At 34.4% G+C, this 16,850-nt stretch overlaps 1 protein-coding gene and 1 long non-coding RNA gene across 2 annotated transcripts in view; both read left to right on the forward strand.

The window, feature by feature from the left end:
* The window catches only part of LOC150105458 (uncharacterized), a 75,597-nt gene extending 72,669 nt beyond the window's left edge, over positions 1-2,928 (forward strand). Inside the window, exon 2 of the long non-coding RNA XR_016548484.1 lies at positions 2,622-2,928. This is a non-coding gene — a long non-coding RNA (uncharacterized LOC150105458). The remainder of the gene's footprint in view (positions 1-2,621) is intronic.
* Positions 2,929-9,508: 6,580 nt separating this feature from the next.
* LOC150105459 (uncharacterized) overlaps positions 9,509-16,850 on the forward strand; it is a 344,499-nt gene continuing 337,157 nt past the window's right edge. The window contains exon 1 of the mRNA XM_090394830.1: positions 9,509-9,667. Within this exon, the coding sequence (XP_090250956.1) occupies positions 9,666-9,667 (2 nt within the window). The 5' untranslated portion in view covers positions 9,509-9,665. The remainder of the gene's footprint in view (positions 9,668-16,850) is intronic.

The raw sequence follows: 16,850 nt of genomic DNA on the forward strand, positions 1-16,850 counted from the left end.
TATATTTGGAATTGTCAAATACACAGATTCAAAATAATCTCCCTCCAACTCCACACAACATTTACATCTGTTGTACAGGTGTTCGAAGTCACACTGCATTGGATGTTGCTGAAGCGCTCCCCTTTCAAGGCACACTTCATCTTTGAGAAGAGGAAAAGTTTGCAGGAGCACACTTTCAATTTGTCTGTCTGTGCAGAAACTGGCCATTTATAGCTTGGTTCATCCTCTAGGGACTCCCTCCCTTCTTAAACATTGAAAACCAATGGAACACCTGTGCACGGCTCAGACAGCCATCACCAGAAATTTTTTAGGTCTTGTTACTTCTGTAACAGTTTTTCCTAATTTACAGTAAAATTTTACCACAGCTCTCTGCTCCATGACACAACTTCTGACATGCTCCACTCATACTCACACACACTTACTTCAAGAGTTGCCACATAAAAACGTCTGCATCATCTAACTTGAAAGTTGTACTTAAGATTACAACACACGTTTAGCAGTCAAAACTATAAACACTTTTGTTACTTTTATTCAAAGGACTGTCCTGTAAAAAAGCACTCATTACTTAATGGGCACACTGCATACACATTCAGTGAGGAATAACAAAAATCTGGTTATGATGCCTGTAAGTAAGTAGTAGTGCACATCTATAATATTTTAATAGAAGCTTCAAATTTGAAAAATGTTAGTAATTTCTTTCTTTTGTTATTATTATTTAATTTCTGTTGCTATTATTTTATTTTTATTATTTTTTGCAATCAATTATTAAGAGTATTTCTCTCTTGCAATTTTTAAATTATAATTTTGTGAGATTACTTTAAACCGAAGGCCTGTGTAGCTCAGTGTCGTTTGTGTCCTCTGCATTAGACTTCCCACTTAAATTCTAGTCTAATCGTTGACTAGAGGAACATTTTCTAAGCCTTTCTTCGACCGGTTCCCAAATCAGTTGATCTCTGGTATGGGCAAGCAGATTTTTTCTCTCAGAACTCGGGTTTTTTGTCTCGTAAAACTCAAGAAAAACGACCATAGAACCCATACCATTTCAAATAATAACATATCCTATAACTTTTAGGGACTATGAGATGGCAGCACATGTTTGCCAGTATCTTTATCGGTTGCCACTTAAAATTAGTGATAGTTTTGAGCAAGCTGTCAGTGGAGATTGAACTGCCCACTTAGTCTCCAAAAGTTGCATAGGTCTAAAATGGTCTCGCCTACTCCCTATAAGGAAAGAAAAGGCATTAGCTGATTTTTGTTTTACTTTAAACGACAGTGTCAGTATTATTTTTTATGTTATCTTTCATGATTGATATATTGTTGGAACCTGAACCTTATTGAGCAGGAGCATGCAGCTGGGTTGAATGGCACATGGATATAAGTCTTAAACAGGGAATACCCAGACCTTGTCCAAGTGTGTCCTCTGCAAACTGTTATAATCAGCCTCCTACCACTCACCTGGCACAGTAAACAGTAGCAAAATTATTCACCTGCTGGTCTTGAAACCCTGCAGGTGCTTTGTCATCAGGTTTGCTGTATTCTCAGATAGAGGATGTGATGGCTTCCTATTTAATTAATTTTAGTGGATTGAGCATGTTCAAAAAAAAAAAAAAGAGGTACAGAAAACTGAGATCCTGGAAACAAAACAGTAATAGTCACTTAACCCACTATTAATTCAGTGTAGTGATGTTTCACTGCATGAAGAATGCCATCTATCACCTAATGGCCTAGTTTGGTATCTCTTTCAATTAGGGAAAATATAAAGTGGTAGCACTTGCCTCACCAGATTTCCATTGTGGAACAGGCTTACCACGGGCAGGGAGAAGCTATACGTTGAAATTGTCTGTGCGTGTATCCAGTGTATAAATAATTTCCATGGAAAATTAATATTGTGAGAAATTTACACCGCGATTTTTTAAAGGTAAAAATCTAGTATGTAATTTCAAGACACACACACACACACGCGCACACACAAAAAAGTCGTGTGCATTTTCTGACTACACAGTTGCCATTTCCCTGGCTATTATATATGTACTCTTCCTGGCTATTATATATGATGAGCCAGGAAGAGTACATCAATGTTTCGACATACGTTGAAGATAAAATAACTGTCTGGACGATACGTGGATGACCTATTAATATATTTGTTTCTGTCATCCACGTGGCGTTTGCAATTATATTTTGCATTTAAGCATGGCCGATCCGAACGTAATTACCATCTTGTTAAAATGCCGTTTTAAGAGTCTTACCCTAAGAACATGAAGACACTACAGTAGGACGAAGAGGCTTGTCATTATCACATCACTGTGTCGGTCCCAATTGTAGTTTTGAAAATGGTATGCAGATCGTGAAACGTGTCTAATTTATTAAATATTTCCAGATGAAAGCCACTCAAGAGCTAAGATTTTTTCACCATTGTTGCACTCTAATAAGCATGTAATTCATAGTCCTGAGAATAATAAGGAAAAGAACGGCCACTCCTCCTTTATCATCCTTCCTCTCCATCAAACATTTCTTTTATGTCATCATACTGTTACAAACTATCTTTATTTTTATTTTATTTTATTTTATTTTATTATTATTATTATTATTTATTTATTTATTTATTTATTTTTGTACATTAGCAATAGAGGTGAAGAAGCTGAATTTCCTCGAGAGTTTTGCAGCGGGGAGGACAAAGGACAAGAATTGCAATTACAGACTGTATATAAGTGATGATCCAGAATCTAAACAGTAGGGTGGTAGATAAAAGTAAACCAAACTCAGCTAAACTAAACTGAAAAATTAATTCCAAATCTTATCTTTCAGTTTAAGTTTAAATTTATCAAAATGTAATTTTTTAAAAAGTTATTTGTACCTATAGCTAAGTTGTAAAATATCACTAACAGCAGATATCAGAACAGCATATTAATTATGTTTGCATCCATACTCTGAGTGTAATCGCAGATTGTAATTTTTTTAATCCAAAAATGTCTTTGAAAACGACTCTTTCAAATAAAAAAAAATGACAATAATGATTAAAATAGTGGACGTGATGAGTGTCTTTGAAGACAAATTAATTTACAATCTGCTTGGGTTTCAAGCGATATGCATATTATTATTGTTATTGTTGTTATTTGAAAGTTTTAGGCGTTTCTGTATCACTTCCAGCTAGTTACGCCCCTATAAGACTAATGCATTTCATATGAAATGATGAAATATGTATAAGTAGATCATATGTTGTAAAGTATATAAATCATTAATTAAACCCATTCAACGAGAATAACCTCCAGCCTTTCTCTCGAGTTGCACTAATGAAAGTTTTATCCTACGCAATAACGCCCTAGGAGAACGTATTACAATAGTTTTATTTTTTTATTTTTTAGTCTGTGTGTCGTAGGCAGACTGGTACAGCGGAAATACCTGTGTGATATACAGTGCAATCTATTGCGTAAACTGATTCTTGAACTCTAGACGTCAATCACGTGAATGAGATACTGTGTAGCCTTTCGCTTTTGCTTTTTTTTTTCCCCTTTTTATAATTTATACCGATCAATATTCATACAATTGCAATTGTTAAGCCACAAATTGCATATTGTAAGTAGATCCATGCAGATTTGTCACCACAATTATGTATTACGGGGATAATTTAGAAAGAGAAAGTAAAACAGAATAAGTATTGTGTCATAAAAACTGAACAAATAACAGTGTAGTAGCCAGGCGATAAATGACATTATTCCTCCGCGTGTCCTTCCAGATCGCGAGGTTTTTCATTCGTCAAAACAGGCAACCGATTCAGAAGAACACACTCAATTAAGAAACATAATACACAGGCCATGTATCCTTAGTTGTTTCGGCCGTTAATTTAAATAACATATAATTTAAATAACAAATAGTAATAACTCTCTTTATACCGTATTTAATTCTAACAGAACTCGATTTCTGATTTAGTTATCTTAGAAGCATGGGGATAATTTATTACTCAAAAATGCATTTCATCAGCTTTAATGTAAGAACCCAACAGTGGGGGTCGGTGAAAAATTTAAGTGGGGGTGCTGCATAGACCAAAAAAAAAAAAACATTTTTTTCCCTAATCAGTAACGAATTTATTAATAAATAAATTTACATATTAAAAATTGCTTTAAAAAAAAACAGCTAACGCCTTTTTTTTTTTTTTTATTCCCGATACGGGAGTAGGCGAGGCCAAAATTGCTTTATTAAAAATATTTCATCCTCACCACGAACAAACACTAATAATAAAAGTTTCGTATCAATAGCAATGACAAGCTCAAACGAATATCGGCATTAGATCGCAGTGCATTTGTTTCTTGTAACGATAATTGAAAAAATATAATTCTTTTCATATTTTCAACAGTGACACTCGTCATAATTCAGCCTTGTATCTATAATAAATAAATAATTAGATGTTATTTTAACAAAACAAAATAAGATCTACAAAAAATAGTTCACCACGAACACCACCAATAATAAACGTTTCATCTCACAGAAATAAGGAGCGGAGGCATATGATACACTGCTCCAACGTCAGTGTATCGTATGACGTAATGTGCAAGCGGAAACGAATATCGGCGTTAGATCGCAGTGCATTTGTTTCCTGTAACGATAATTGAAAAAATATAATTCTTTTCATATTTTCAATAGTGACACTCATCATAATTCAGCCTGGTATCTATAATAAATAAATAATTAGGTGTTATTTTAACAATATAAAAGAAGATTTACAAAAAATAGTTCACCATGCACACACCAATAATAAACGCATCATATCTCACAGAAATAATGTGCGTAAGCATACTAAAGATATACTACCATTTGAGCAGTGTGGGATTGACGTAACGTGCAATGACAAGCCCAAACGAATGTCGGCGTAGATCGCAGTGCATTTGTTTTGTAATCTAAAGCGTTAATCGACCAATTCCAATTCTTAACTATTCAATCAATGTCAAAACATAAGCTGTAACATTTAACATGCTGTATTGCATTTATATAATGTTGTAAGCATTGTTATTATTTATAAACACAAACAAAATTTAATTTTTTCATTTTTTCCTTCGGGGGGGGGGGGTGTCGCAGTGCTTATGTACGTCACTGGGACCCAATAACTTTTCACTGTGTTATATTTAATTTTTCGCTTGTTGTTTTATTTTTACGTCTCTGCAGGATACAGGAAAAATCGAAGACAGTGTTAATAATCCTCTGATGTCGAAGGTTTATTTTTCACTTGGTTAGACTATGATAAATTTAGTTTAATCCTTTATCCAAGTGTGAGCAAACAAAATTTGCGCCTGAAAATATCTTCAGGACTGGGGTAAGGTAGTACAACACCGGGAAACTCGTAGCAAAGGTGGACCAAGCTAACATCACTCCTATCTCAGTATCTTCCATAATGCAAAGCACATCTCCTTGCGGATGTGTATAATGTTATGCATTAAGGGAAGATTAAACTAAATTTATTATAATCCTCTAATGTATTAAAGGGGAAGCTAAATTACTGGTCAATCTACACAAAAATACAGTAAAAAAAAAGTTTTTATTTTCTTTTTTTGATGCTTCTGCAATGTTTATTGAACAAAATAAAACTAAAAACTAACATTCTTTCATGCCCTTATTCAAAGTTCAAGAATTAGTTTTTGGAAATACCATATAATGTATCGTAAAAATCGTTTTCTGTACCAGCGACGCAGGTGGGTGAACATTCAGAAAGCACCACAGAATAATAAAGCTTCGTTGGGGGTAGTTTGGGAACATTTCTAATTAACACTGGTGAAATTGATCATGTGGTATGGACTTGAAAAATTTGGGGATTTCGCTCTTAAGAAGGGGGGGGGGCATATACGGAACTACAGATGTAATTAAAACTTGCTTCGGAGGCTGCTTACTGCCTTCCCATGGCATAAAAAATTGCAGCAGAAAGATGTTAGCAGTGCGTGGGAAAATAATCAATGGGTATCTGAGAGTAGCAATATTGGAATGTATTCCCATAGTCAGGAAGATAAATAAGGTAGGTATTAGATGGATGAGTAGTCTTATTAGGCGTGATCTGCAAAAAAAAAAAAAAGAAAAGAATGTTATGGAGGATTTACAAGGAGAAAGGTGGTAATCAGTACAGGAGCAGTACAAAGCTCAGGCTAGAAAGGTTAAGAGAAGACCTTAGCCAAGCAGGTCAAAGGAAATTCCAAAGATTGCTTTCGCTACTTTCTTCCTTTTACTTGCCACGAAGTAAAAGGAAGAATGACTTTGGAAGGATAACTTTAGTGGGCGCTGATGGTATCGAGGTGACTGAGTCAGATGTAATAGTAGAGTTACTGAGTGACCACTTTTCAAAAGTCTATCACCCAAGAGAGGATATTTCTGTGTCTTATGAAGCAATAACTGATATAGAATTGAAGTCAGTGAATCAGAGGTACATGTACTTAGGCTATTTCAGAATTTAAATACAAATACTGCTGTAGGTTTGAATGGGACATCAGCTGGGGTATTATTACGTTAAGGTGAAAGAAATTGTCATTGCCCTTTACTTGGCTATTTAACTTAAGTTTGGGCTCTGGTAAGGTCCCTAGGGAGTGAAAGGAAGATAAAATAGTTCCTTTGCATAAAGCAGGCTCTAAGACTGTAGTAGAAAATTATAAACCAATCACGATCTCAGGGAGGGGGGGGGTAAAAGCATTGGAAAAGTTGGTTAAAGACAGAATTCAGAAATGGGTAGATAAGAATATAATACTCTATGTTGGCCAACATGGTTTTGTTCAAGGTCGGTCTTGCCTTAGTAATTTATTAACTCTTTATAATAGAATGACAGCTGATTTGGACAAGGGGAATGGCTACACAGTGATACTGCTGGATTTTGCTAAGGCTTTTGACAGGATACTCCATGGAATACACGTACGCACATTAGAACAAACGGGGATGGATATTAAACTGGTGATGTGAATAAGAGAATGGCTCATGGACAGATTCCAAAAAAGTAGCATGTATGGAGGAGTAGAATTTAGGATGAAGCAGGTGACCAGAGTGCTCTGCATGGATAGTTATTGATTAATTTGTACATAAATTATATAGGAAATGACTTGAAGGGAGATATTAATTTGTTTGCTGATGATGCAAAGTTGGTGCAGAGAGCTTGCAGAACGATTTAAATAAGCTGGCAATATAGGCAAAAGATAATCGATGTCAGTTCAATGTGGAAAAGAAAGAAAAGTTATGCATTTTGCGATTAAAAGATTACAAGCTGTGTATAGGGCCGTCATCAGATTAGATCGCGCCCTGAGGCAAACAATTAAATATCCCACATGATGGATTATAAGATAAAATATAAGAAAATCTCCAATTGTTATTTTGTTTTTATTACAAGAGAAACATAAATGCAAAACGATTACATAATAATAATAATGTGCTCTACTGGAATATCGCACATTAAAACTGTTTGTAAGCTCTTCTGAATTTAAATGATAAGCTATGTCTCCACCTCTATCGATATAGCTAAACCAATTAATCTTTCTTGGGTCATTGCTGTTTGCAAATCATTTTTAATTAGTTTAAGTTGGAAAAATGTTTTCGCTTGCTACACTGCTTACAGGAATTGCTAGCGTAGCGACAGCGCCTACCACAATATGGCTGAACGAGCTCCCTTGTCAAGCTGCACCGTGAGGCAGGTTGCCTCTATGCTACACCCTGTCGACGGCACTGGCTGTGTACCACATTGAATGAACTGTACTCCAAGTGATTCATGAGGCTAGGGATGTGGTGGCATTAGTGAATAGAGAGGTGAAGTTCAGAGGGCATATTGATAAGGTGGCCAAGATAGCTCATAGGATTGGTTATTAAAGAACACACTAACATGCAGATATAAAGAAGTTATTATTCCTATTTATAAGGTGTTGATATGCCTACATCTGGATTACTGTGCTTAGGTCTGATCGCTTGGATTCCTTGGAGATGAAGTGGTAGAAAAGATTCAGAGGCATTGGGAGATAATACAGCAAGCAACTGTGGCTATCTTTTATGTCTAAAACCTAACTTATATTGTTATTTGAAATAGGTGAATTCTAGTTCTATGTAGTGAATTCTCAATATTTCTGAATTGGAGATTTAAACCTCGAGTTTTTGGTAAAGAAAAAAAATGTACGTAGCAACTACAACCTGTTTTTGTTTCTGGATATTTAGTATTAAAATCTTTCAATGCCTTTAATATTTCGAAGAGAGTAAACGAAGTCATTTAACTCTAACTAGCATTTTAAAGAGTAGCAGGCAACCAACCTTAAACCTTAGGCACCACCGAGAGTAGGCCCAAGGCTATCCAAGATTTTAAGAGCCATCAGGTAGGAGAATATAGCATACTACAGTCATCTCCTGGAACTTATATATATATATATATATATATATATATATATATATATATATATATATATATATATATAGTGGTGGAACCCTGCTCCAGGAAATTGATGAGGCACGAGATTTAGGAGTGTTGGTGGATAAGGAATTGAAATTTAGGGGACACTGCAAAAGTGACCAAAACAGCTCATCAAATCACTTGGTTGCTGAAGAATACGTTGACAAGCAGAGACAAGCAGGTTATTGTTCCTCTGTATCGAGCCTTGATAAGACCCCATCTAGACTACTGTGCTCAGATTTGGTCACCTAGGTTTCTTCTTGATGGGGAGGAGGTGGAGAGGATCCAGAGGCGAGTGACCAAGATGATAGCAGGTCTGTGGAATGAACCGTATGAGAACAGGTTGAGGATTTGTGGGTTGCAAAAATTGGTTGATAGGCGGAGGAGGGGAGATATTTTTGAGACATTCAAATTACTGAAGGGTTTCTATAAAATTAATTCAGAAGATATTTTTGAGAACAGGGATGGTTGTGGGAGGACTAGGGGACATCCATGGAAACTGGGCAAAAGTGTGGTTGGTAAAGGTGTTAGAGCTGGGTTCTTTACTTTTAGAGTGGTGAATGAGTGGAATGCGCTCCCTGAGTCTGTAGTGGATGCTGTGACAGTGAATGAGTTTAAGGCGAGGTATGATAGATACTGTATGAATGTCAAATACTTGTGATGAATATGATTTGGGGCCTCCCTCGATGAGTCTAATGACTTCCTGGAGTTGCCCGTAATAATAGTAATAATAATAGTAATAGTTCTAGGAGAACTATATATGATGTAAATAATGTATCTACTTGGGTGAAATTGAAACAAAAACTGGAACGAAAGCAGTAGTTATTTATTATACAAATTTCATTTCTTCCACCAAAAAAAAAAAAAACAGGATGAAACACTCTTGGTGGCATTAGGTGCAATTATGATTAAAATATAGCAGCCGAATTATTTTATTCATAAAGGTATTGCGCTTGAATGGCTGGAGCGTAAACGAGCTCCCCCTTTAGGAGTGGTAGCAGACGATATTTCGATAACGTAAAACGGACACGGAAGTTGTAATATGCGCAGGAAAATTGCGTGATAGGGAAGGAAACGCACATTATATGTGTGTGTAGTTGCCGTCATGAGTTTCCTGTATGTTAGGCGTGTATTGGGATTGTCGTAAAGGTTGTATATATTTAACGTGAGGAAATTGTCAATAATTCTATTATGTGATTTATTGTTGCACTGAAGGACCATTCATTACTTCTAAGTTGTTTACATAATTATTTTGTGTGTTCCTGTAGGAAAAAAAATGTAAGTAACGCCTTTTAGTACTGAAAAATTAGCATGTGCTTCAGTTTATTTCGTTTAATCAGATAATACATGGATTTTTTTTTGCTTTGTTTTTTCCATTATAGTATTAACATTTACCTTCTGAAACATCTCAAGAGTATAATAGAGATGTAGTATTTAATACAGTCAGTCTTGTGTGAAACGCACGTTCTGTAACCAGAGGTGTATGTATTATCCGTTATAACTGTCAGCTTCAAAAAGTTATACTTTTCCACTATTCCCGAAGTTGTTTTTAGAAAACAGTGGAAACGATAGTTGTAACAAACCGATTCATAAATGAAATAAGAGTAAATTGAAGTATTGTTTAATGATGATATACAGTTTATAGTTAAAATTTTCCCAGTGACCAGTTGTCAGGGAAATTGCTGAATATTATTATAAACTCCATTAAAAATAATAATAAAAGTAGCAGTTCTTGATCAGAACACCCTGAATGAGCCCGCATCATAATAATGACAATTTCGTAACGTTCTTTATATGTAGTTAAAACACTTCCAGTTGGTATTGTAGATGACATTCTTTATGTGAGGTGATTAAGTTATTAACATTATTATTATTCTTATTGTTACTATTGTTACACGGGCATCTCCGTGGAGTCCTGAGACTCATCATGTGAGACTCAAACGATCAACACTATCTCTCATACCTCTCCTAGAAACCATTAACAGACAAAGCACTCACAACTGACTCAGGCAACCCATTCCATTCACTCCTCTCCAAGCACAAACTCTAGTCCTTATGCCCTTGCTAACCATCCACATACCCAATGTCCCTGGGGGGGGGGGGGAGGCTTATGTTTCCTCCTCTAACCAGTAGCGGAAACATTAACTATGCATCAATCCTATAAAAGCATTTAAGTAACTTAAATGTTTCTATCATATTCTCCCATCCCCTATTTTGACCAATAGATAACTTTTGCAATCCACAAATACCCAATCTATTCTCATAGGAAGCATTCCACAGATCACTCACCATCTTTGTCACTTTCCTATGGATTCTCTTATAGATAAAAGATCTGCCTCAAGTATTATCGATGTAAGATCATGTAGAGTAGCATGCTGTGATTCAAGTGTGGTAAAAATTAAGTATAGGTGCACAATCTCAGAAAAAAAAAAAAAAGGAAATGAAAGGCACTGAAATTTAACTTGCAGAAACTTAAAGAAGGAGTTAAAACCAATTTCCAATACAAAGTTAAAGGGGGGGGGGCTGAAAATATAAATATAGAACAAGATATAGAAAGAAGCTGGACATGCATTAATAAAAATGGATTTTTAATATTTCAGAAGAAACTAAGTTCTGAAAATAAGTAAAAGCAAACAAATCGGTTTGATGAAAAATGTGCTCAATCAATAATAAAAAGAAATAAAGCATGCAAAGAAAATGCTGCAAGACCAACTAGGATTCATCATCATCAAATTTCTGATATGTACCCTCAGGGGGGGGATGTACAGGATAATTATGATAGTACTACATGAAAAAGTTACACCATTACTAACTTCTAGTCAATAATTTTCCTCCAAATTAATCTGTTATCTGTCAAGACTCCAATATTATTAGATATTATATTTCTGTCTTTTAAGGTGCTTTTTACTATATCAATAAATCTAGGATTAAAGAAAGAAAATATAAATAACTGAGATGAGAGGCAGATAAAATTTGTGAGGATAAGAAAATATTAGCCCTTAAGTGAAATTATAAGCACAATATATATCAAGAAATGAAAAGAAGGATAATTTAAGGCAGATATATAATATAATTAAGCAAATTAAAGGAGGATATAAACCTGGGCTAGATATATGCAGAAATCCACAAGGAAACATGTTAAAAACATAAAAAGCAAAAGACAGATTGCAAAAATATTTCCATTTAATTACTGAACAGAAACATCCCTTTTGTACCTCAAAATTATGTACCAGCCACTACTGTAGAAGAAGAATCTATAGAGCCATCATCATGACCAGAACTCTACTTTTATGGTGGCTCTACTTTCATTCAGGAATAAGAAAGCACCAGAATAGATAAAATTCCTACAGAGTTGCTGAAAGCAGGAGGAAAGAAACTAGAAGACAAAAATATATAAATTATATAATTATTATTATTATTTTATAAAATTTGTATTTATGGAAGAAAGAGCAAATGCCAAAACAATGGAGAATGAGTCTGTTCTGCTATATAAAAAGGATGATAAAATAGTTTTTGAAAATTAAAACCATTTATGATTTTAACATAAAGATGATCAAGATGATTGTGTCTACCAAGGCTTTTTCAGAAAAGGCAAATCTAAAATTAATCAGATACATATATTGTTAAACAATTGTTAGAAATGTTGATATAAATGATCATCATCATCAACCATTGTCAATCCACTGCTGGATGAAGACTTTTCAAAGATTACTCCAAAGCTGTCAGTGAATGACTTTCATTCCTGTCACTCCTGTAAATTTGATGATATCACCAATCCACTGCAATTTCGATCGGCATCATGGGTGTTTTTCATCTCATGGAATCTAGTCCAATACTTCTTTTGTTTAAGCAATATGTCCAGCCCATTGCTACATCAGATGTTTCACTCTTCCTATGGTCAGAGACTTTGGTTTGATTTCTTATTCACATATTCCTCTTTTGACCCAGTCTTGTAATACCAAGCATGATTCTTTCCATACTAAATTGTATTGTTCTTAATTTTTGAATTTCCTTTGCATTTATTGTCCATGTTTCACAGCCATATGTCAATATAGGAAGAATACATTGGTTACAAACTTTTTTCAGATATAATGGCAATTAGCTTTTTTGATTTGTAATTTTCTAAATGCTTTCCACCCAAGTATCATGCATCTTTTAATTTTATCCATGCTGTTTTGTTCCATTAATATCTGTTGTCCTAAGTATATGTAATGATCTACTTGTTCAATTTCATCATTATTGATTTTTATTATTTCTGGTTGGACATAGCTATTGAACATAACTTGGGTCTTCTTTAGGTTTATCTTTAGGCCAACTATTTTGCTAGCAATTTGGAGTTCATGGATATGAGTCTGTAATTCATGCGCAGTTGAAGTAAAAATAACTATGTCATCTGCAAAGAATAAATGGCTTAAATATCTTCCATTTATCTTTAGACCTTTTTTTCTTCCCAATTAAGAAATTTAAATATTTCTTCTAGGCATGCTGTGAATAGTGTTGGAGATATTGTGTCACCTTGTCTTATATCTCTCTGTATTTCCATGGTAGAGATGTTTCCATTGAAATAAATTGCTGCTCTTGCACTGGTTTATGATGATTTGATGGGCCTAATGTATGGCTCCTCCACTTGCTGGTTTTGTGATGCTTGAAGGATTGCACAATTTTTTACTGAATCATAAGCTTTCTCATAATCAATAAAATAAAGACATTATGGTAGTTTATTCATTATGGCATTCAATAATCTGTTGTACAAATTGAATATGGTCCATTGTTCTTAAAGCCACTTCAAAAACCTATCTGTTCTTTTGGTTGCACTAGGTCTAGAGTTTCACAAAGCCTATTAGCCAAGACTTGTAAACACTAGTAATACACTGATGGGGTCAGTAGTTCACCAGGTCTTCTACTTCATCCTTTTTTTTTTTTGTGTATCAGAATAAGGGTAACCTTTTTCAATGTTTTTGGTATAAATACTCATCAGATTTTTATTGATTTTCAACAGGCACATGACAGTATTAATGAAGAAAAATGATATGCAATTATGATACACTTTGAAATACCCAGGTAAGCTAGCAAGCCGTACAAGATCAACAACACCAAATTCAAAAGCTCACGTTAACACATATAACGATTTAACAGACCCCTTTTCCAATAACTCGGATTAAAACAAGCAGATAGTCTAGTCTCAACTTTTTTAACTAGGTTCTGATCTGGAATATGTTATCTGATTGTGTGCCGGTGGATACTACAGGCACTAAGAAATAAATCATTACAGATTATAACATATTCAAATGACATAAACATCATCGCCAGCCTGGCTGGACGAGTGGTTAGTGTATCTGCTCTCCAGCCAAAAAGCTGCGGGTTCGAATCCCACCGTGGGCATGGATATTTGTGAGTGTCTGTAGTGGTGGTCGACTGTAGATGCCATTAGTGTAGTTGCGGTCAGGTTGGTGGATTGAGTAGTGAAGACAGAGTTGTAGAGCAGGTGCCCTCCCTCGATGAGTCCTTGGACTCCCTGGAGGTGTCTAATAATAATAATAAACATCATGTCAAGAACCAAGAATTATATGAATTAGCACATGAGATAGAGCTAAAAATTAATCGACAGAAAACTAAAATAATTACGAATACCAGGCAGAGTTAGTTAACTGATACAAGTGTGAATTTGGGAACTTTAAAATAGTTGAAAGTGGAACGATTGAAAAGTTTAAGAGTAATGATGGGGAACTGGACAATGAGGCTTATTTGTGCCTGTGGTCTTACAGAAGGTTCTACCAAGGAAGACATAAGAGGAAATTTTTGCAGCATTGGAGAGGGCAGCCTGCTCAGTAAAAATAGAAAAGTTGGTCCTTGTTGAAGATCCAAACAGCAGAGTAGGAAATGATTACCAGATATATGGTAGTGTTTTTGGAAAATTTGGAGAAAAGTGCAAAGATCAGTTATTACTAACAGCATTTTCCAACATAAAAATATGCACAAATTCATATGGAGAGAAGTTGCAAGAAATAAAAGTCTCATTGACTACGTTATAGTTGATAGTGATGTTTTCCCACTGGTTCAGGATACATGAGTATACAGAGGATTTGAAATAAGAAGTGATCACTATTTAGTTTCAAGCAGGATAAAATTGAATTTCATATTGAAAAGAAGAGTGTGGAAGAAAGTTTTAAAATGAATCAAGATTGAGTATCTTTCAGAGGTGAACTATAGACTCAAATACACCAACATCATTGAAGAAAAAATGAAAGATTTTGGAAAACAAGAACCAAACCTTGCAGATTGTTTGCAAATCCTGAAGAAATATAGCAATTTGAATAGCAATACAAATTATGCATATTTTTATGTTGAAATTAAGTGAATTATGTAAACATTTTTAAAATAATGTAAATTTTAATATATCATATTGTAAAGTTTATCTGAAAATTTATAGACTAAGATTAAAAAATAAAAAAATTACTAATAAAATTTTCCTGTGGTCCACCAGGAGACAATGACACTGGGCTGTGACCACTGTTTTATGGTATTAACTCATGATGCCTTACAAGAGCATAGTCTGCTTTTTAAATGCATTAAGGCAGCTGTTCCCAAACATTTTGACTCTTGGAGCCCTTTTTAGAATCAATTTCTATGGCAGAGCCCCTTAGGCCTACGCTATTACAATAAGGTCCATACAATAAACTCAGTTCCTCCAATTTAATCATTATATTCAGTTCAATTGAAATACATATTCGTTCATTACTTGTTATTCGAAATTTTTATTATTCATTATAGAAGACAATTCCTATTTAATTTTACTTTATTAATTTACAACACTTTATTAATGAACACATACTAACTACACAACTAAACACTCACAAAGAGGTCAAACGCACAGAAAACCCGCGGAAGAATCGCTATGAAAATTCACTGTGAAGTGATTGACTCTACTTTTTGTTTCTTATTCTTGAATTTCATTCAATTTTTATTTATTTTATTTTCTTGGAACGGCTGCGGAGCCCTTGAGAAGTGCATGCGGATCCCTTAGGGCTCTAGTGGTTGGTAACCACACCACTGCATTAAGGTATTGATAATTGTAGTTTACAATGATTGTAATTTTAAGGATACTGGAGCCACTGTCTCTCTCTCTATATATATATATATATATACTATCTATTTATCTATCTAGCTATATATATATATATATATATATATATATATACTACCCCCCCCCCCCCATGCCTGCCTACGGCGCCCAACCCCACTGAGTTCTGGACAGGTAGGCTGGTTCTCCTTAAATTCTGATGACTTGAATTTTGAAGACTCGAAATTTTTTCCATATTTAATTATTAACTTCACTAAAACTTTTGTTTAAATAGCTAAAAATATATTTTCATTTTTTTTATTGGTGTGATAGCAATTATTTAATTTGATTAAGGCTTGTAGCAGATTTATTAAGATGATGATGTTATTTGCATAAAGAAACTTAATATCTCCTGCTTGCATAAATATCAATGGAAATAGTATACACTTCCTTAATACCTGATTTAAATTCCTCCTGGAAATTTGAGTTTTTCATCCCACAAGACATGAGCATTCACAGAGGGGGGGGGGAATGGGGCACTTGCTCTCCCCTGAGATCTACTTGTGAAAAAAAAAAAAAAAAAAAATTAAATAATGAAATAAAAATGTATTGATGTAATTATTTGTCTCCAAGCTTTACTCCCCCTGGGAAAATTTTCTGCAGATGCCCATGCCACAAGACATATCAGTGGGCTAGAAGAAACCACATGAGTCAACAAAGACTCTGTCTTTGTTGTATTATAATAATTATGTGACACATCCATGGAGTTCATATTTTAATAACAACTAAAATAAATAAAACCAAATAGTAGTTGCAGTTATAAGGAATAGAAGCCCTCGACACTGTAAAGTTAAAAGAGGGAAAGATTAAGAATGAAAGAACGATGATGATAATATATACCCGACAATTATAAAAAATCATGTACATCATAAATATATGCTTTTTCTAATGACAAGTATACATATATATGTATATACAGTAGAATCCGCTTATTGTGATTGCGGATGATATTATCAATCGGCTATTGTTATCAAAATCAGTCGGCCACAAAACACACCGTTTAAAATGAATTAAAAATAAATCAAAGTTCCGGTTATTGTTATTGAAGTCCTCAAATGTTTAGCCTTTTGCATCTCAGAATTAAGAACTTTAAGTGTTAATCAGGAGAAAATTTGACAAAGAGCATTTGTCGAAATATGACTTTTGTGTTGATCTTACATCTTCCAGGCAAATGCAGGTGGTTTATTTCTTATCTTAATCTTCTTGTAATCTTAATCTTTTCTAATCTTTCATAAATCTTAAATCTTCCAGGCAAATGCAGGTGGGTATACATACAGTCAAATTGTGATTTTTCAAGTTTATTTTCATGCTCTCTTTCAGTAAGTGAATTTGACTAAGCGC

The sequence above is a fragment of the Typopeltis vanoorti genome, chromosome 6 (assembly GCF_054136105.1).
Source record: "Typopeltis vanoorti isolate ZY-2024b chromosome 6, IOZ_Tvanoo_1.0, whole genome shotgun sequence".
NCBI lineage: Eukaryota > Metazoa > Arthropoda > Arachnida > Uropygi > Thelyphonidae > Typopeltis > Typopeltis vanoorti.